This window comes from Nicotiana tomentosiformis, chromosome 2, assembly GCF_000390325.3.
Source record: "Nicotiana tomentosiformis chromosome 2, ASM39032v3, whole genome shotgun sequence".
NCBI lineage: Eukaryota > Viridiplantae > Streptophyta > Magnoliopsida > Solanales > Solanaceae > Nicotiana > Nicotiana tomentosiformis.
The window spans coordinates 188,096,196-188,116,389 of NC_090813.1; the positions used below are offsets into that span (position 1 = coordinate 188,096,196).

Here is a 20,194-nt window from a genome sequence, read left to right on the forward strand (position 1 = left end):
CATCACTTATCATCACTCTCGGAGTGCCGAACCATGTAAGGATATGCTTTTTCACAAAGTTTACCACAACCTTGGCATCATTAGTGGGAAGAGCGATGGCCTCCACCCACTTTGACACATAGTCAACGGCCACCAAAATGTACTTACACCTCACTGGACGAGGGAAATGGACCCATAAAATCAATTCCCCACACATCAAAAATTTTAACCCCCATAATACCGTGCAATGGCATCTCATGACTTTTCATAATTATTCTTGTTCTCTGGCACCTATCACACCCCCTCACAAACTCATGGGTGTCTTTAAACACCCTAGGCCAATAGAAACCCAATTGCAACACCTTAGCTGCCTTTTTGTCACCCGCATGATGACCACCATAAGGCGACACATGACAGCCATGTAAGATAGCATTTATTTCAGATTCAGGCACGCATCTTCTCATTAACTGATCGGTACAAGATTGTATCAGAAATGGATCATCCCACACATATGATCTCACATCTCGCAAGAACTTTTTTTTAGCATAAGGTTCAAGATCAGGCGACTTTTCTCCACTGGCCAGATAGTTTACAAAATTTGCATACCATGGAACCTCCCCAGCATTAACAGCCAATAATTGCTCATCCGTGAAGGTTTCCTTGATGACATCTCCCTCAGCTACATGATTCCGAGTTTCTAACCTGGATAAGTGATCAAGCACTTGATTCTTTGTTCCTTTACAGTCTCGGATCTCTAAGTCAAATTCCCGCAACAGTAAAACCCAAAGGATTAGCCTTGGTTTAGCATCTTTCTTTTCAAACAAATACCTTATGGCTGCATGGTCTATGTAGATGATGATTTTGGTGCCAACCAAATAGGCCCAAAATTTATCGAACGCACACACTACAACAAGCAACTCCTTTTCTGTCACAGTATAATTTATTTGAGCAGGAGTGAGAGTCTTGCTTGCATAGTAAATGGAGTGAAATATTTTGCTCCTCCTCTGGCCCAATACGACCCTAATTGCACCATCACTAGCGTCACATATCAACTCAAATGGCTCGTTCCAGTCAGGAGCCACTATAATTGGTGCACTCACTAACTTCTTTTTCATCTCCTCGAATGCTTTCAAACAAGCATCGTCAAACTTGAACGACACATCCTTCTCTAACAACCTACACAAAGGAGAGGAAATTTTTGAGAAATCCTTTATAAATCGGCAATAAAAACCTGCATGTCCCAGAAAACTCCTAACTCCTTTCAGTGAAATTGGTGGTGAAAACTTTTCAATTGCTTCCACCTTAGCCTTGTCAACTTCCAGTCCATCTTTGGACACCTTGTGTCCCAGTACTATACCTTCACGTACCATAAAATGGCACTTTTCCTAATTCAATACCAGATTAGTCTCCTCACACCTAGCAAGCACTTTAGCAAGATTGGTCAAGCATTCATCAAAAGAAGAACCAAACACAGAAAAATCATCCATAAAGACCTCCAGAAACCATTCCACTATATCGGTGAAAATAACTATCATACACCTTTGAAAAGTCACAGGTGCATTACACAACCCGAATGGCATTCTCTTAAATGCATAAGTGCCATAAGGGCATGTAAAAGTGGTCTTTTCTTGATCTTCCGGGGCAATAGCAATCTGATTATACCCCGAATATCCATCAAGGAAACAATAGTATTCCTGTCCGGCTAACCTGTCAAGCATTTGATCAATGAAGGGGAGAGGAAAGTGATCTTTTCGTGAAGCATTATTAAACTTCCTATAATCTATGCATATTTACCAACCAGTCACATTCCTAGTTGGGATTAATTCATTTTGTTCATTCACTACAATAGTCATACCCTCCCTTTTAGGTACACATCGAACATGGCTTACCCACTTACTATTGGAGATAGGAAATACTATACCTGCGTCGAGCCACTTAATCACTTCTTTTCTTATAACCTCTTTCATGATTGGATTTAGGCGGCGTTGATGTTCCATGCTAGGCTTGTGTCCCTCCTCCATGAGTATTTTGTGCATGTAGAATGCATGGCTAATACCCTTTATGTGAGACATTGTCCAACTAATGGCATGTTTGTACTCCCTCAGCACCCTTAAGAGCTTTTCTTCCTGCAATTTAGACAAATGAGAAGAAATAATCATAGGTAAAGTGTTAGAACTTCCCAAATGTGCATAATGAAGATAGATGGTAATGGTTTAAGTTCCAGTTTTGGGGCCTCCTCAACTGAGGGTTTAGGGGGCGGGCCGATTGGCCTATCCAAAGTGTCAAATTGGGATCTTTCTCTTATGTATTCGCAAGATGCATCCAGAATTTGCAACATCTCCTCAACCTCTTCTTCAAGTTCCAAGTGATTGAAAAACATCAATGCCTTTTCTAGTGCACTTGGATCTATGACTGGTTTATTTATCTCCATCACAGAAATCATGGGTAGGTCCTTGTAATGACGAGGCAACTGAATGGCTCGATATACATTGAAGACTGCTTCTTCATTGTCCACCCTCAGGATCATCTTACCTTCTCGGACTTTGATAATTGCATCTCCAATGGCCAAGAGAGGTCGTCCCAAGATGATAGGAACTAACTCATCATCCTCATAGTCCAGGATGATGAAATCTACAGGGACAATAAACTTCCCAATCTGTAGCAAGAAGTCCTCAATTACCCCCTCAGGATAAACATAAGATCTATCAGCTAACTGTAGCATCACTGTGGTAGGTCTCGGAGATCCTAAGCCCAATTGTTTGAACACTGACAACGGCATCAAATTGATACTTGCACCCAAATCACACAAGGCTCTACCCACATCAATTTCACCAATCCTTGCGGGGATGGTAAAACTACCTGGATCCTTAAGCTTTTGTGGAAGCTTATGATGAATCCTGGAAGTGCACTCCTCCATAAGTGCGACGGTCTCAATCTCAGTTAACCTCCTTTTATTTGCCACTATATCCTTAATATATTTTGTATATTTTGGGACCTAACAGAGCATGTCCACCAAAGGGATGTTCAAGTGTATCTGCTTAAGCATATTTAGAAATTTGTGAAACATGTGGTCATAATTCTTCTTTCTCAATCTTTGAGGAAAAGGGGGTGGCACCCTCTCTGATATTTGCTCAAACTATGTTTTCTTTCTCTCATTTACCGCTACAGGTTTTAGCACTCTATCTTCTTCGAGCCCAGACTGCTCCTTTTTCTTCTTAGGCACTTCTACCAACTCTCTCCCATTTCTCAACGTCACTGCATTGACTTGAGGATTTTTCTCTGTATCACTTGGGAGAGCTCCAGCAGGTCTAATATTATGATTGTTATCCATTTCCCAAACTGCCTATCTAGATTTCTGAACTCTGTGCGCAATTGTTGATTCTCAGCCATAACTTTCTGATTGTCAAGCAAGAGCCTTTTCATCATGTCAATCAAACTATCTTCTGCTTGCTGTGGTGTTTTAGGTGGCTGATTGTAGTTAGCTTGAGGCCTTATATTTTTATTTCTACCCCAAGAGAAGTTAGTATAATTCCTCCAGTTTGGATTGTATGTGTTACCATATTGAGCATTTTGATTTGTTGGCCCTCTAGCTTATTGCCCTATATAGTAGATGGATTCAGGATTCACGAGACATAACTCGCAGCAAGTAGACATCTATTGCACATGCTGCATATGTTGTGCTTATTCATCTGATTTGTTAATCTCGCTATATCTACCCTTATGGCTGAGAAATCATCAAGCTCGATCACACCTGCTGCCTTTTGTTTAAGTGCTCTTCGTGGTTCCCCATCTCTTTGACAATTATTATCATTAGCAGTGAAATTGTTTAGCAGGATCTGGATCTCACTATACGGTCTTGCCATGCATCTACCCCCACATGCTGAGTCAAGATTCATCTTTGATGCCTCGTCTAACCCATCAACGAAAGTGTGACCCAATACCTCATCAGTCTGACAATAATGTGGCCAATCTCTGAGTAGCTTCTTGTATTTTTCCCAAGCTTGTCGAAGAGTTTTGCCATCTCGTTGTTGAAACCCAAAAATCTGGCTCCTCAGCGACTTTGTCTTCTTAGTGGGAAAAAAACTTGATTAAGGATTTCCTTGCTAGATCATCCCAATTGTGGATTGAGTTCGTGGGCTCCTTTTGCAACCATTCCTTAGCTTCCCCCAACAGTGAAAAGGGAAACAGTGTCAGCTTGGCATAGTCCTTAGAAATGTTTGAATAATTGTAAGTATCCGTAATTTCTAGGAAGTTCTGAATGTGCCTCTGCGAGTCTTCATGAGATAGACCCACATATTGCCCTGCGGATTGAATCAGCTGTACCATGTACTGTTTGAGTTCAAAGTGACCCGTGATATCAGGCTTCACAATCGCCTAAGTCATATTAGCTAGATTGGGCCTTGCAACTTCTATCACCGGACACTTTTCATTACTTGCCATCTCTATTGTCTGTGGTTGAACTACGATGTCCAACTCTCTTTCAATTCTAGTTCTAGCTTCAACTTCCCTCTTCACTCTGTGAAGTGTTCGTTCGATTTCAGGATCAAGAGGATAGAAATTGTTTGCGCTTCTACTCCTCCGTATTCAAGAGAAGAGCCTGCGTTATCACAAATAAAGCAAACTAAAAATTAAAACTTGAACAAATATCGAATAAAAGCTTAACTTAAATAAACAATCAATAACTAAGTCCCTGGCAACGACGCCAAAAACTTGTTGGTTCCTCAAGTACACACACGTATATTTTGCTGTCAAGTAATAAAGTGACTCGAAAGTCGGATGTCGAACCCACCGAGACTTAGATCAATCGTTAACTATGCAAACTAAAATCAGTTAATTGTCCAAGATAATCAAGATTGATGTTTTTCTATTAATCTACTATTGCAGGAATTAAACAAGTAACAACTAATTTATCAAGAATGCAAATATATATGATGAGATTTTAATTCAGAGGATATGAAGATTCTAGGGTTATGGTTGGTTTATCAATCCTATTAAGTTCAATAATCACACGTGTTAATCCAGATTATCTATGGTTGCTAATTAACCGGATCGTTTATATGAATAGCATATTCCCACAATACTACTCGTCTGTCCATAATATATCAATCTTATATTCCTATGGTATTGAGTCTATCATGAACGAATATAATACAGTATTTAACTAAGCAAGACCGTTAGGTATATTCCTATCCTAACCGCGAAATCTTTTCCCGAGCCACGGATTCAGAAACAAGCTCTCTTTAATTCTACTCTAATCTAAACACAACTTTCCCAAGCATAGCATAGATAGTATGGTCAATTGGTAGCTACAACAATTCACAAGTTAAAACTTAGAATTAAAGAAACAACCACAAGATGATAATACGAATCAACAAAGATGTACTTAATAACCGTTAAGCTTTAAGGTCTGATAGAGGGGGCGAATTCACTTCAAAAGAATTTAATGAATTTTGTCAATCTCATGGAATTCGTCGCCCTATAACGGTAGCTTATTCACCCCAGCAAAATAGAGTTGTAGATATAAAGAATCGAACGATTCTTAATATGGCTAGATGTATGTTAAAAGCTAAAAATATGGCCAAGGAATTTTGGGCAGAAGCTGTATCTTGTGCAGTTTATTTGAACAACAGGTCTCCAACAAAGAATGTTAGAGATCAAACCCCTCAAGAAGCATGAAGTAGAAGAAAGCCAAGTGTCAAGCACTTGAGAATCTTTGGAAGCTTAGCCTATGCTTATGTTCCACATCAAGGGAGAGCGAAGCTTGACGATCGAAGTATCAAGCATGTGTTTGTTGGCTATGATACAAGTTCAAAAGGCTCCAAGCTATACAACCCAAGTAACGGCAAGATGGTGGTGAGTCATGATGTTGAATTTGATGAAGAATTGACATGGAATTGGGAAGCTCAGGAAGAAACTTCATATGATTTTCTTCCTTACTTTCCCGATGAAGAAGAACCAAAGACCATGGAACTTATGCAGGATACAACTCCACCTCCTTCTCCAACCAATCTTGCATCTCCTTCTTCTCAACAAAGTTCAAATGAGCAACCACAAAGGGCAAGGAGCATTCAAGACCTCTATGATGGCACAGAAGAAGTTACTAATTTTAACTTTTTATATTGTCTCTTTACTGATATTGAACCAATGAACTTTGATGAAGCTGTTACAGACAAAAGGTGGAGACAAGCCATGGAGGAGGAGATCGAGCCAATAGAGAAGAACAACACTTGGGAGTTAACAACTCTTCCCAAGGGTCATCGTGCAATTGGTGTAAAATGGGTATACAAGACAAAGAGGAATGTTGATGGAGATGTGGAGAGATACAAGGCACGACTTGTAGCTAAAGGCTACAAGCAAAGGCAAGGCATTGACTATGAAGAAGTCTATGCACCTGTTGCCCGCATGGAGACGATTTATTTGCTGATCTCTTTGGCGGCGCAAATGAATTGGAAGATCCATCAACTAGACGTCAAGTCAGACTTTTTGAATGACTATCTTGAAGAAGAAGTCTATGTTGAACAACCATTGGGCTTCATAATAAATAACCATGAAGATAAAGTGTTGCGGTTGAAGAAAGCTTTATATGGATTGAAGCAAGCCCCACGAGCATGGAATAGTTGCATCGATAAGTATTTTCAAGATAATGGGTTTACTCGTTGTCTCCATGAATATGCTCTTTACCTTAAAGTTCATACTAATGGAGATATCTTTCTTGTTTGTCTTTATGTTGATGATCTTATTTTCACGGGTAATAACCTAATTTTGTTTGAAGCTTTTAAGAAAGATATATCCCGTGAGTTCGAGATAACAGACCTAGGGCTCATGTCATACTACCTGGGCCTAGAAGTGAAGAAAATAGAGGATGGAATTTTTATCTCTCAAGAAAGCTATACGAAGGAGATCTTGAAGAAGTTCAACATGCTCGATTGCAACCCTGTGAACACACCGATGGAGAGTGAGACAAAATTGTCCAAGTTTGATGAAGGAGAAAATGTGGATCCCATATTTTTCAAAAGTCTTGTGGGAAATTTGAGGTACTTGACTTGTACCAGGCCAGATATACTCTTTGCAGTTGGAGTAGTCAGTCACTTCATGGAAGCTCCTACCTCCACCCATTTGAAAGTCACTAGAAGGATTCTTCATTACCTAAAAGGTACCATTGACTTTGGGCTATTTTATTCTTGTTCTAGTGATTTCAACCTTATGAGATTTTGTAATAGTGATTATGTGGGAGATATTGATGATAGAAAAGTACAACTGGTTTTGTGTTTTTCTTGGGTGATTTTATTATTTCTTGGAGTTCAAAGAATTAATCCATTGTTACTCTCTCGACTTATGAAGCTGAATATATAGCAGCAACATCTTGTACATGTCATGCTATTTGGCTGAGAAGATTGTTGAAGGAGCTCATTTATCACAAATTGAAGCTACATAGATTTGTATTGATAACAAATCCGCACAGGCACTCGCGTAGAATCCAGTGTATCATGATCAAAGAAAGCATATAGATACAATGTATCACTTCATTAGAGAATGCATTGCCAAGAAGGAAGTCGAGCTCAAGTTTGTGAAATTTCATGATCAAGTTGCAGATATCTTTACAAAGCCCCTGAAGTTTGAAGATTTTCACAGATTGAGATCAAGAATTGGAATGAAGAAGAAAAATCAAAATTAAGAGAGAGATTTGTGGGACCAGCCCCAAATTAAAAAGAAAGAAAAGACAAGCAAGTTGCCAATGTGGACGATGCAAATTTCAAAGAACCAATCGATTTGATTGGCTGAGAGGTTGGCAACTTTGCCTATAAATAGAGATGCTTCCCTCTCTGTTAAATACACCAAAAATAAAGTGAAGCTAAGAAGAAAGCAAAGCAGTGAGAGTAATCCACAGATTGTTGTCTGTGAGATAAATAGTGAGTGACAGTATTATTATAGTGAGGTATTTTAAAATAAAGAGTGTTATTCCTTTCGAAGTTGTAGTAGTCTCTTGACACTACCAAGTTGTAATATTATAGTGGTAATATTGCTTGGCTCGGATATTGTATTTTACCCCGTTAAAATATTTGATATTATTGTTACTCTCTTGTGTTATTATTATTTTGCCGTAGTTATTATTTCTGGGCGGGATTATTATTTTTCCCAACAACACTATCATCTGAATTTGAACTTTGAAATGTAACTATGATTGGGTTTCTAGTTCATTTAGGAAGTCCAATTTCGGGAACCAATATCGCGTTGTCGAACAATCCAATTTATCACATGTATATTATGCATGTATCTTGACTGGAGGAGTAACATATGATATGAAAACAATTCAAGCCATGCCCAAAAAAGAAAAGTGAGTATACAAGAACAACAGTTTGAAAGAACAAATCTTGGAATACATAACTAGAGTATCTTTTTGTTTACCATAAGCACACAAATGAAGGAAAAGTGGGGAAATTAGACAAAAGTTATACAGTAGTAATTGATATCAATACAAATCCATCACTTATTCATCACACACACACACAACAGAATAAAAGAAAAGGAGGAAAATAGTTGCAAAGAATGCAATAGATGTCTGATCAGGATTTATCTTTAGCCTCTAAAGCTAATATACTGGCAAAGGAAATTGTACCTTGTACTCCTTACATACGCTCTGCAAAGAAAATTACTCTGGTCGATAACTTTTAATGAATAAATATCCACGAAACTAGGCGGAATCTTCTCAAGATTAGGACATTCCCAAAGCCGTAATTTCTCAAGCAGGGGAAAGGATTCCTCTCCAACCTCCCACATAGCAAAATTCACTTTCTTCAACTTTAAAAATTTGAGATTCTCGAAGCTGTCCTCTTTGCCCATGTTCCATTCTTTCCCCAAGATGATTGTGATTTGAATTTGAAGTTTCAAAAGTTACAATGAGGGTTTCTAGTTCATTTAGGAAGTCCAATTTTGGGAACCAATATCCCTCTGTTGAACAATCCCATATTTTCTTGAGAAAAAGTTGAAGCTCTTGAAGATTGGGAAACCTTTTGAAAATATCCTCTGTGTCTTTCGAATAGGAAAGATTGAGTCCCCATGATAATCTAAAGTTCTCTAACTTTGAGTCATTTGCTGTCAGTATTGGTTCATTTGTATCCAACTCAAAGAACAAACACTCATTTATGACCAGCACTCGCAACCTTACAAGGTTCAAAATTGTCAGTAGTAGTACCAAGGCTGGTCCATCGTTATTCACCAATAAAATTTCCAGATTCCAGAGATTTGAAAAGGCCGAAGGCAGAGATTTAGCTTCTGTCTTAATGTTTAAGAACTCATATGGACCAATATGCATATTTCATTCAGCAAAGAATCATTCACCTTGATAAAAGAGCCGTACAATTCCAACACTCTAAGAAGCCTCAAGTGTCTTAGGTGACATATATCATAATGCTGTCTTCCAGCTCGTGTCCAGTTATCTTCAAAGAATAGAGGTGTTTAGCAAAATGCCTTTTCTTTTTTGAATCAAATAGGATAAAATTGATATGCCCAAAGTGCTCCATATCATAATTAATGATTATTTGACGTGGCATTAAATCTGAAGAAGAAGAAGATGATCGAGCATTTGAACTTATCAAGTCAAACAACTTTTCCTCTCTTGCTTTTATCAAACAAAAGTCATGCACAAGATCATTAATTTGGCAAGTCCGATCGTCACCTATTTCATTGAAAGCAATTACCAAGCTACTGAAAATTAAATTATCCAAATAAACCTCCATCACTTCTTCCAAACTCTTCATCTCTGTCTGTTCCACAAGTCCTTCGCCACGTATACCAAAGACTTTTCATTACAAGGACATTAAGTGCTATGTCCTTCTGATAACTTGCAAAGTAAAGTAAGCACGACTTTAAGTGATCTGGTAAATGGTCATAACTTAGTCCTATAACCTTCATCGCTTCCACTTCCTTCTTGAAAATAAAGGAATGCAAATTATTCAGAACTTCAAGCCACACACTCCTTTTCTTTTCCTTCCGAGCAATGACTCCAGCAATCAGATCAACCACCGAAGGAAGCCCTTTACAGTTTTGGACTATTTCTTCTCCAACATCCACTAGTTCATCCGGGCAACTTTCTTTTCCAATATCTAATAGTTCATCGGGGCAAAAGTTCTTTTCCTAATACTTTTTTCTCTAATAACTCCCAACTTTCTTCGGGTCTTAACAATCGAAGATCAAGAGAATCACTGTGGCATTGTGCATGCAAAGCCACTTTCTTATCCCGACTAGTCAAAATAATTCTACTTCCTTTCTCAACTTTAGGAAACGGTCTTGTTAACTCATCCCATACTGCAATATCCCACAAGTCATCTAAGACTATAAGGTAGCTCTTTCCAAACAGATATTTTTATGGCTCATCAGCAACATCCTCATCAGCAACTCAAAAGTCAAATCCGAGCTAGTAACTTGTTAAAGAAGTTTCTCCAGCAACTTCTTCTCATCATATTCTTGGCCGACTGTGCACCATACATGAATATCGAAATGACTAAAAACTAACTTGTCATTGTAGACTTTATACGCCAAAGTAGTTTTACCAAAACCCAGCATACCAGTGATCGAAATGACATCTAACTCTACTTGTCCACGGGTAAGCTTCCTAATTATCTTATTCGTCTCCTCCTCAAACCCTACAATTATTTGCTAAGCTTTTGATGACTTGCTTTCAACTGGCTTGTTAGGAGAGTTCACAATAGTGAGGCTACTGTTCTTAGAAATCTTCATCTCTTCTTTGATAAGCATGATCTTTTTTATGGCAAAGGAAAATGAGAAAATAAAATGTAAGAGACCATTAACTCTTACAATAATTGAATCAATGACATCTTTTGTCTCGTATGCCACATCTAAAATACTTGCCCAGAGATCTTTATTCAATTCTTGCTCAACATTTACCAAAAACAAATCTTATAAATTCTAGATCTTCTTTCACCAGCCTAATTTCTTTCTTTATCAATGCAACTGAATAGGTATTGGAATTGAGCAAATCATTTAAGTTTGTGAATAGAAGATGCATGAAGAGGGGTCCATCACTCATGGGGAAACAGAGTTGAGATGAGTATGGGGCTTTCAAGTAGATATCTTTGAGATATCCTTTTAGAAGTTCAATATTTTCCAGCATATCTAGATTTGCACGATTTGTTTCATTGCTACTCAATCCATGTGTTGATTTCACTTCTAACTCACGAACAAGAGTCGACACCTCCCTTGCAAGTGTTCCAACACGTGCCAAGAGATCAAATAATTTGTTGTCATGAATAAAGTTCGTAGGCACATCAGTAAGAATAATTAATAGGAACTCTATCATGACGTGAATGTTTCGAGCTCCTGAAGTGGCCGTTGTAATAACATTTACCATGTGCTCTTGTAGATGAATCAAATATCCCTTAAGAATGTCTGTATAGGTTTCTAGGAGCTGCATAATGAAGAATCCAACTTCTATTGACGATGAAGCTCTCAAATTTGTATAACATATGTGCATAACTGATGTGCGGCTATAATTCCATAGTTTCGTACATTATGTGCCTTGCATTTTACATGCTTTAATGATAAATTGCACTTTATTTGCGCATAATGGAGTCTATTTTATGTGTAGGTGAATTGGAGATGAAAGTAGAGCAAAAGGGATACTTAAACATTGAAAGTATGCTCGAGAACAGTGAAAAGGAGAGACCTGGCGAGGCCAGTCAAAGGCTAGGCTGGACCAGGCTTTAGCCTGGCGAGGCCAGCGTAAGGCCAGGCTGGACCAGGCTTTAGCCTGGCGACGCTAGCCTAAGGCCAGGCTGGATCGGGCTTTAGCCTTGCAAGGCCAGCGTAAGGCCAGGCTGGACCAGGCTTTAGCCTGGCGAGGCCAGCGTAAGGCCAGGCTAAATCAGGCTTTAGCCTGGCGAGGCCAGCCAAATTCCAGGCGTTAGGCTGGCGACGCCAGGCCTAACGTCAGGTCCAATCCGAGTTTTAAAGACTTAATTCGTTCCGGGTTTGACTAGGACTCGGCCCACACGTTTAGGGTTTCTTCTACACATATAAATAGACCTAAAACACCACTTGGAAGGACGTGTTTTTAGCAGCCAAGAGACTTGGGCAGCCAGAGGCAAGAAGAGCTGGTGGAATCACCCCTTGGGAGTTAGAATCATCTATTTCTACATCTTTTCATCTTTACTCTGTATTTTAATTATGCAAAATATTTGGGATGTTGTTACTATGAGTATGATTAGCTAACTTCCTAATCTAGGGTTTTGATGGAACCTATTGAAGGATGATTTTCTTGTTACGTTAATACAGATTTGCCGTAGTATTTTCTCTATTTGTTCAACTATATTATTCTTGTGGTTGATTGAAGGGCCCTCAATTAGCTGTGCCTATTTAGTATGTATTACTCGGGAGATGGTGCATATTTAGGTAGTTGTTGAACAACATCACTCCTAAACATATATGAGGGATCAATACAGAGGTTTAAAGGTGGGTTTAGGGATGACGAAACCTTGATGCGATCTGAGTGAGCTATACATAATGCCAGCTAGCGTAATTCGGGAGAATATGCCTAGTAAATTGTGGTAATTACTCGGGAGAGAGTTACGATAGTTAGAGTGTTCATGGTCAATAGAGAAGACTTAGGCAAATTTGTAGGAAACGTAGCGGAAAAGATTCCGACAATAGAGGAAATGACAACCTTAGATAATTCCAATTCTTGTTTACAACCCGTTCGTAGTTAGTTGTTAATTATTACATATTCATTACGTAATATTTAGTTAATAAAACCCAATCTGTTATTTAAATATTTCTGAAGATTGATTGTGTGAATTTGTGCGAGTCTAGTAGGTGTGTTTGATAGGTTAATTCCTTGTGGGATTCGACTCCGGACTTATTAGCCGGAATATATTTGCAACGACCGCTTAGTCTTTTTTATAAGGCATAGTTGGGCGTAATTAAATTTTGGTGCCGTTGCCGGGGAGTTAACGGCATTAATTTCTCTTAGTGTAGTCAACTTTCCCCATTTTAAACCAAATACGTTGAAATTTTAACATTTGTAGGCTTGGGTGTTACAGGTGCATGCCTAGGAATTCCTCAAGAACTGGTGAATTTCTTGAAGCGATATCATATCCTGAGAAAGTTTTCAAGGAACTAAATCTTGCAAACAAGAGAAGCAAACAACAACGAAACTCGAGAGAACAAATTGAACCAAACATGGCTGACGGAATAGAAAATTCAATAAACAACAGAAACAATGAGAATGAACCAAACATTCGGGGTGTGGTGCCTCTTGTACCAGAAACAACATTATATGATTGGGCACAGCCCACCGTCGACAATCTGGCAACCACAATTGCAGTCCCTCAGATACAAGCAGAATCATTCCAAATCACGAATAACATGCTACATTTGTTGCAGAACAAGGGATTGTTCTCAGGGTCACACATTGAAGATTCTCAGCAGCATCTGAAGAATTTCCTGTCAATATGTTTAACGCAAAGGCAACCTAATGTAACACCGGACGCAATAAAGCTTTTGTTGTTCCCATTCTCGCTGACAGGAGAATCTCAAACTTGGCTTAATTCACTCCCCATAAATTCCATCACTACTTGGGAGGAATTAGTCAAGAAATTTTTTAACAAATTCTACCCACCAAATAAAACTGCCCAATAGATTGATGATATATTGAGCTACAGGAAGAGACCAACAGAATCACTACAAGAAACGTGGGAGAGATTCAAGGGCATGTTGGTTAAGTGTCCACATCATGGTATTCCAGATCAGATGTTGGGGCAGAGATTCTACATGGGACTGGCTGAAAGCTTAAAGGCCAATGTTGATGCTTCAGCAGGTGGATCATTTCTGAGTAAAACATTCACAGAATGTAAGATCCTACTTGATAAGATGGCACCAAACTCATGATGGATGACTTGAGCCTCCACGATCACTCCGGTAGTTCACTCAGTGGCGTTGGACCCAAACAACTCCATAACTGAGAATGTGGCCACTCTAATGACACAAATGAGTATCCTCACCAAAAAGATTGATGAATCAAGCCAGAAGCAGCAGGTTCACATAGTTGACACAACTAATGGGGGCTTATGTACACCATGCATTAACCAACCATATGTTTGCTCGTGGAGTGCGGAAGGTGACAACTAGCAATATCATTAAGATATGAATTATGTAGCCAACTATGGGGGACAGAGGCAAGGTGGTCTGAATTGGGGTCAACATAATCAACAATATAGACCAGTGTAGCAGCAGTATAATAACAACAACAATCCTGGAGCTATGCGACCAATGGGTCAAGTTGGGCCTTACCAAAGGCAATAGGGCTACATCCAGCAAAATTAGCAGCTGGCTTATCAACAACCTCAACAACAACAGATTATGAGACCAGATGATGGGTTTACTAAACTTGAGGGAATGCTAGACAGCAACAACAGAATGCTGCAACAATTGATTGGGTCCGCTGAAAAAATACAACAGAGGGTAGACTCGCATGAATCAGCGATAAAGGGTATTGAGATTCAATTAGGACATATTTCTATGGCCCTAAACAATCATCCCCAAGGGACGTTACCTGTAGATACACAAGTCAATCCAAAAGAACAGGGCCCGAAACAACTTATGGCAGTGAGTCTACGAAATGGTAGAGACCTAGATCTGGAGCAAGAGATGGCTTGTGAAATCCGGCCCACTGAAACACTTTTGCCTATCCCCATCGAGATAGATATATCAACAAGGTTGACAGAGGTGACAGTACAATATGCGCCAGCCGAAACAAGCAAAGAAAAAGAAGTCGCAAAGGAAACTGCGTCAGAGCAAGAGAAGGCAGTAGAAACAGTGCCAGAGCAGGTTCAAAATCGAACCACTTTAAAGAAGCGGCCTCTAGCACCCTTCCACCAAAGATTGGCCAAATATCAAAAAGATGAGCAATATAAGAAATTCTTGGAGATGTTGAAGCAAATTTATGTAAACATTCCATTGATTGATGCCTTAAAGGAAATGCCTGGTTATGCAAAAATGATGAAGGACTTGATGTCTCGTAAGTTCGACTTTCAAGACTTGGACACAGTTACACTAACTCAGACATGTAGTGCTGTTGTGACAAGACCCATAGCTGAGAAGTTATCTGATCCAGGGAGTTTCACAATCCCATGCACAATAGGCAACTATGCGTTTGCTAAGGCACTCTATGATTTGGGGGCAAGCATAAACTTGATGCCCTTGACTATCTACAAAAGGTTAGGCATTGGAAGAGCTAGACCCACGTCTATGTTGTTACAATTGGCCAACCGGACAGTGAAGAGGCCCTCTGGTATCCTTGATGATGTATTAGTACAGGTGGGGAAGTTTGTTTTCCCAGCAGATTTTGTCATTTTAGACTGCCGGGTTGACGAGGAGATTCCCATAATTTTGGGAAGGCCATTCTTGGCCACTGGGAGAGTCCTAATTAATTGTGAAACTGGAGAGCTAAAGATGAGATTGAACGATGAAGAGATAACATTTAATGTGCAGAAATCTATGCGGCGACCCAGTGACTTTGCTAACTGCTCTCTGATAGAAGCTGTGGATGTGATCTTGGAGGAGGAAGATGAGACTCTGAATGCAAAAGACCCTCTAGCAGCATGCCTCATGAACTTAGAAGAAATGAATGGTGAAAACTTAGCAGAGTGGGTTTTGGCCCTTAAAGGGCGAGGGTACTGGAAAAGAGAGCTCGAGTTCGAGCCCTTACACTTAGAAGAAAGAAAAACACCTCTAGCTAAACTGTCAATTGAAGAGCCACCATAGTTGGAACTAAAACCGTTACCTTCTCACCTCAGATACGATTTCTTGGGACCTAAATTCACTTTACCTATTATTATCTCATCCAGTTTATTAGATGTGCAGGCAGAACAACTTTTGCAGGTGTTAATGGAATGCAAGACTGCAATTGGATGGACCATTACAGATATTAGGGGGATCAACCCGACATTTTGTATGCATAAGATTCTATTGGAATATGGGCACAAACCTTCCAGAGAACATCAAAGAAGGCTAAACCCCAACATGAAAGAAGTGGTGAAGAAAGAAGTGATCAAGTGGTTAGATGCGGGAATCATCTTCCCAATCTCTGACAGTAACTGGGTTAGCCCAGTTCAGTGTGTGCCAAAGAAGGGTGGAATGACTGTAGTGCCCAATGAGAATAATGAGTTGATCTCAACTTGTACAGTTACGGGTTGGCGAATTTGTATAGATTATAGAAAACTGAACACAGCCACCCGAAAAGACCATTTTCCTTTTACCATTCATTGACCAAATATTGGATAGACTGGCAGGGAGGTCTCACTTATGCTTTTTGGATAGGTATTCGGGGTACAAGAAGATTTCCATAGCCCCTGAGGATAGAGAGAAGACATCATTCACTTACCTGTATGGCATCTTTGCCTTTCGGAGAATGCCGTTTGGCCTATGCAATGTACCGGACACCTTTCAGAGGTGTATGTTAGCCATTTTCACTAACATGGTTGAAGATATTATGGAAGTCTTTATGGATGATTTCTCTGTGGTAGGGGATTCATTTGAAGACTATCTGCACAATTTAAGAAGAGTGTTGAAAAGGTGTGTGGAGACAAATTTTGGTGCTGAACTGGGAGAAGTGCCATTTTATGGTACAAGAAGGCATAGTGCTGGGGCATCGAGTGTCCAGTAAGGGTGTTGAGGTTGACCATGCTAAGGTTAAGGTGATTGAGAATTTGCCACCGCCCACTTCAGTTAAAGAAGTAAGAAGTTTCCTCGGGCACGCCGGGTTCTACAGGTGATTTATAAAGGATTTCTCTAAAATTACTAACTCCTTATGTAAACTCTTTGAAAAGGATCATTCTTTTGTGTTTTCTGATGACTGTAGGTTAGCATTTGAGGAGCTGAAGAGGAGACCGGTGACTGCACCAATTATCATTGCACCCAACTGGGAGCAACCATTTGAGCTCATGTGTGATGTGAGTGACTATGTTATAGGAGCAGTCCTGGGGCAACAGAAGGACAAACTGGTGCACCCAATCTACTATGCAAGTAGAATGCTAAGCGGTGCACAACTCAATTATATCGTGACTGAGAAAGAGATGTTGGCTGTGGTGTTTGCATTCGACAAATTCAGGTCTTATTTGATTGGTTCAAAAGTGATTATTTATACTGACCATGCAGCACTTAGGTACTTGATAGCAAAGAAAGAGTCAAAGCCACACTTGATCCGTTGGGTTCTTTTGCTACAAGAATTTGATTTGGAGATCCGTGATAGAAAAGGGGCAGAGAACCAAGTGGTAGACCACCTTTCAAGGTTGGAGGGAGCTGAAAAGAAAGTCGAGGTAGAAGATATAACTGAGACATTCCCAAATGAACAACTGCTAGCAATGACATTGGAGGAAGCGCCATGGTATGCATACATTGCAAACTACCTGGCAAGCGGTATTGTCCCCTATGATCTTTCCTCTGCTCAAAAGAAAAAGTTCTTTTGTGACTGTCACATGTATTATTGGGATGAGCCTTACCTGTTCAGAATTTGTGTTGATAACATGATCCGGAGATGTATCCCCGAGATAGACCAATCTTCTGTTTTGCAGGCTTGTCATGCATCACCATATGGTGGCCACTTCGGAGGAGTAAGGACCGCCGCGAAATTGTTGAAATCGGGCTTCTACTGGCCAACAGTGTTCAAAGATGCACACTTATGGGTGAAAGGTTGTGACGAATGCCAACGAACTGGGAATATTTCCCGCCGACATGAGATGCCTATGAACCCACTTCAAGAGGTAGAAGTGTTTGACATGTGGGGAATCAATTTCATGGCGTCACCTCATATAGCAACAAATACATACTCGTAGCTGTAGACTATGTGTCAAAATAGGTGGAGGCTGCAGCGCTCCCGACAAATGATGTTAAAGGGGTAATTGGTTTTTTGAGAAAGAACATATTCACCCGATTTGGCACTCCAAGGGCGATAATCAGTGACGGAGGCACTCACTTCTGCAATCGAGCCTTCGTAAAGCTGTTAGAAAAGTATGGTGTACGTCACAAAGTTGCCACCCCATATCATCCACAAACGAGTGGGCAAGTAGAAGTGTCGAACAGAGAGATAAAGAGTGTTTTGACAAAGACTGTGAATGCTACAAGAACAGATTGGGCAAGAAAGTTAGATGATGCACTCTGGGCCTATCGTACAGCTTTCAAAACTCGGATTGGTATGACCCCATATAAATTGGTATTTGGGAAGGCATGTCACCTACTAGTGGAGTTGGAGCATAGAGCTTTATGGGCACTGCGATAGTTGAATCTTGATATAGAAGCTGCAGGCACAAGTAGTGTCACAGAGCTGCACGAGCTTGATGAATTTCATTACCACGCTTTTGAGAGCACAAGATTATACAAGGAGAGAATGAAAATAATGCACGATAAAAATATTCTTGAGCGGAGTTTTAAACCCGGGGATAAGGTATTGCTATACAACTCGAGGTTGAGGTTATTCCCGAGTAAGTTAAAGTCACGATGGTCAGGACCATTTAGTGTGGTGGAGATTCACCCCACCGAAGCCATAGAGATTGCTGCATCAAATGACTCTCGCACGTTTAGAGTCAATGGGCACAGGTTAAAACATTATTTGGGCATGGAAGATGCGAAGGTAGTGTTGGTGACTCATTTTCTCGAGCCACCAAGGTTAAGCAAGCCTTAAGTGCAATTATCTACGTCGTGCCACGACATTAAATCAGGCGCTTATTGGGAGGCAACCCAATTCGTAGTTGATTTTTAGTGTAGTTAGAATTTTTCCTTTTTTTTGTTGTTGTTGTTTTGTTTTTAGGTACTAACAAGTTTGCAGGCGAGTTGTGCAAGTCGAATAGGGTTTCAGCATCACCTGACACACCGGGCGTTGTGGATGGCGACGCTTGGCTAATTCCAGGTTCTGCTTGGCCTTAGGCTGGCGACGCCTGGCTAACGCCAGGGTCTGCTTGGCCTTAGGCTGGCGACGCCGGGCTAACGCCAGGTACTGGGCCAGGCAATGCCAGGTAAATTATTTCGGCCCAATTTAAGTTATTTTAGTCGAACCTCCTCACATTACACGCCCTAAACACTGAACACAATACAAACAACCCTAACCTCACTTAAACCAAAAACACATCAAGCTTTAATAAAGAAATTCACAAGCACACACATCTTCTCATCATCGTTGCTCTCAACCAAACACACTGCATGAATTGCCCTCACCCACAAACACTCAACAACATATTGCCATAGTGGTCTACCCCATCCCCATTGAAGTCAAGTTTAGTCTTGCTATTCTTTCACACTAATCAGAAATTCTCACGCAACTTCTTCCTCTCAAAAGCTTCAAAGGTATGATTTAATCTCTTTCCTTTGTAATTTTGAGAGAGGTACAAGTATACAATTACACACAAAAATTGGTGGTTGTTCTTCATTGTGGTATTGAGTTTGTGTGCCCCAACCCCATGAAACCCCATAGGAATGGTGCTGCAATTATGAAAACATGTGGTAGTACGGAACCCCCAAGCCGATTTGGGAGGATGAGGTAATCCCTCATGTCCATAAGAAATCCCATGGCACTAATGCATGTTAAGTGTTTGATATAATGCCTCAATGGCATTCCTTGTCCCCATTGGAGCCCGAGTCTCCGGGATTAATAGACTAGTGTTATGAAATCATATACCACGATAAAATCTTAAGTGTGGGGTGGCTCGCGGGTAGCCCGTGTATTGTTCTTTGATTCTAATATTAAGAAAAGATGAGGTGAAGTCTGAGTAACCTCGAAAAGTCGGGAAAAAGTATGTGTGTAGTGTGTAATGCAGTTTTATCTGACTACTGCTTATTTGTGCAGGAACAACGATGCCTCCCAGAAAAGACACAGGCAAAGCCAAGGCTACTTCCACTGCGCCAGCTAAAGTAAAGGCGACCTCAGCACCTCCCCCAAAGAAGAGAAAATGGGGGAAGCTACCTCCAATCTAAGTTGAGTACAAGCTGTGGCAGCTATAGCAGCTATGCGTCAACAACCATAAGGCCAACGGGAGCTTGGCATCAAGATCATACCACCACATACTAAGGAATGGTACATGCATTGTAGGCCTAAACATGTACACCCAGAAGCAGCTATCAATGAACGCAACTTGAAAGCAAAGTATTAGGCAATTTGGAGGGGCATTCAGGATATGGGGTTGAGCTATGTATTCAAAAACATAGGGAACAT

At 40.2% G+C, this 20,194-nt stretch overlaps 2 protein-coding genes across 2 annotated transcripts; one reads left to right on the forward strand and one right to left on the reverse strand.

The window, feature by feature from the left end:
• Positions 1 to 9,368: 9,368 nt before the first annotated feature.
• On the reverse strand, positions 9,369 to 11,470 carry LOC104109678 (disease resistance RPP13-like protein 4). The gene is made up of 5 exons (XM_070194801.1): positions 10,885 to 11,470; positions 10,545 to 10,622; positions 10,144 to 10,284; positions 9,711 to 10,082; positions 9,369 to 9,655 (listed from the first exon to the last, which is right to left on the reverse strand). Exons 1-5 carry the CDS (start codon positions 11,468 to 11,470, stop codon positions 9,369 to 9,371), a joined length of 1,464 nt encoding a protein of 487 aa, XP_070050902.1.
• A 2,882-nt stretch (positions 11,471 to 14,352) lies between these two features.
• LOC138906268 (uncharacterized) lies at positions 14,353 to 15,756 on the forward strand. The gene is made up of 2 exons (XM_070194803.1): positions 14,353 to 14,820; positions 14,968 to 15,756. The coding sequence occupies exons 1-2, from the start codon at positions 14,353 to 14,355 to the stop codon at positions 15,754 to 15,756; spliced, it is 1,257 nt and encodes a 418-aa protein (XP_070050904.1).
• The last annotated feature ends 4,438 nt before the right edge of the window (positions 15,757 to 20,194 follow it).

Coding starts and splice junctions, on each gene's coding strand:
- LOC104109678 (XM_070194801.1), bottom strand. CDS start 11,470: ATGCACATATGTTATACAAATTTGAGAGCTTCATCGTCAATAGAAGTT. Junction 10,285..10,544: donor AGATGTCATTTCGATCACTG/GTATGCTGGGTT, acceptor GGGATATTGCAG/TATGGGATGAGTTAACAAGA. Junction 9,656..9,710: donor GTTTGGAAGAAGTGATGGAG/GTTTATTTGGAT, acceptor TCAATGAAATAG/GTGACGATCGGACTTGCCAA.
- LOC138906268 (XM_070194803.1), top strand. CDS start 14,353: ATGAGACCAGATGATGGGTTTACTAAACTTGAGGGAATGCTAGACAGC. Junction 14,821..14,967: donor TAGAAACAGTGCCAGAGCAG/GTTCAAAATCGA, acceptor GATGCCTTAAAG/GAAATGCCTGGTTATGCAAA.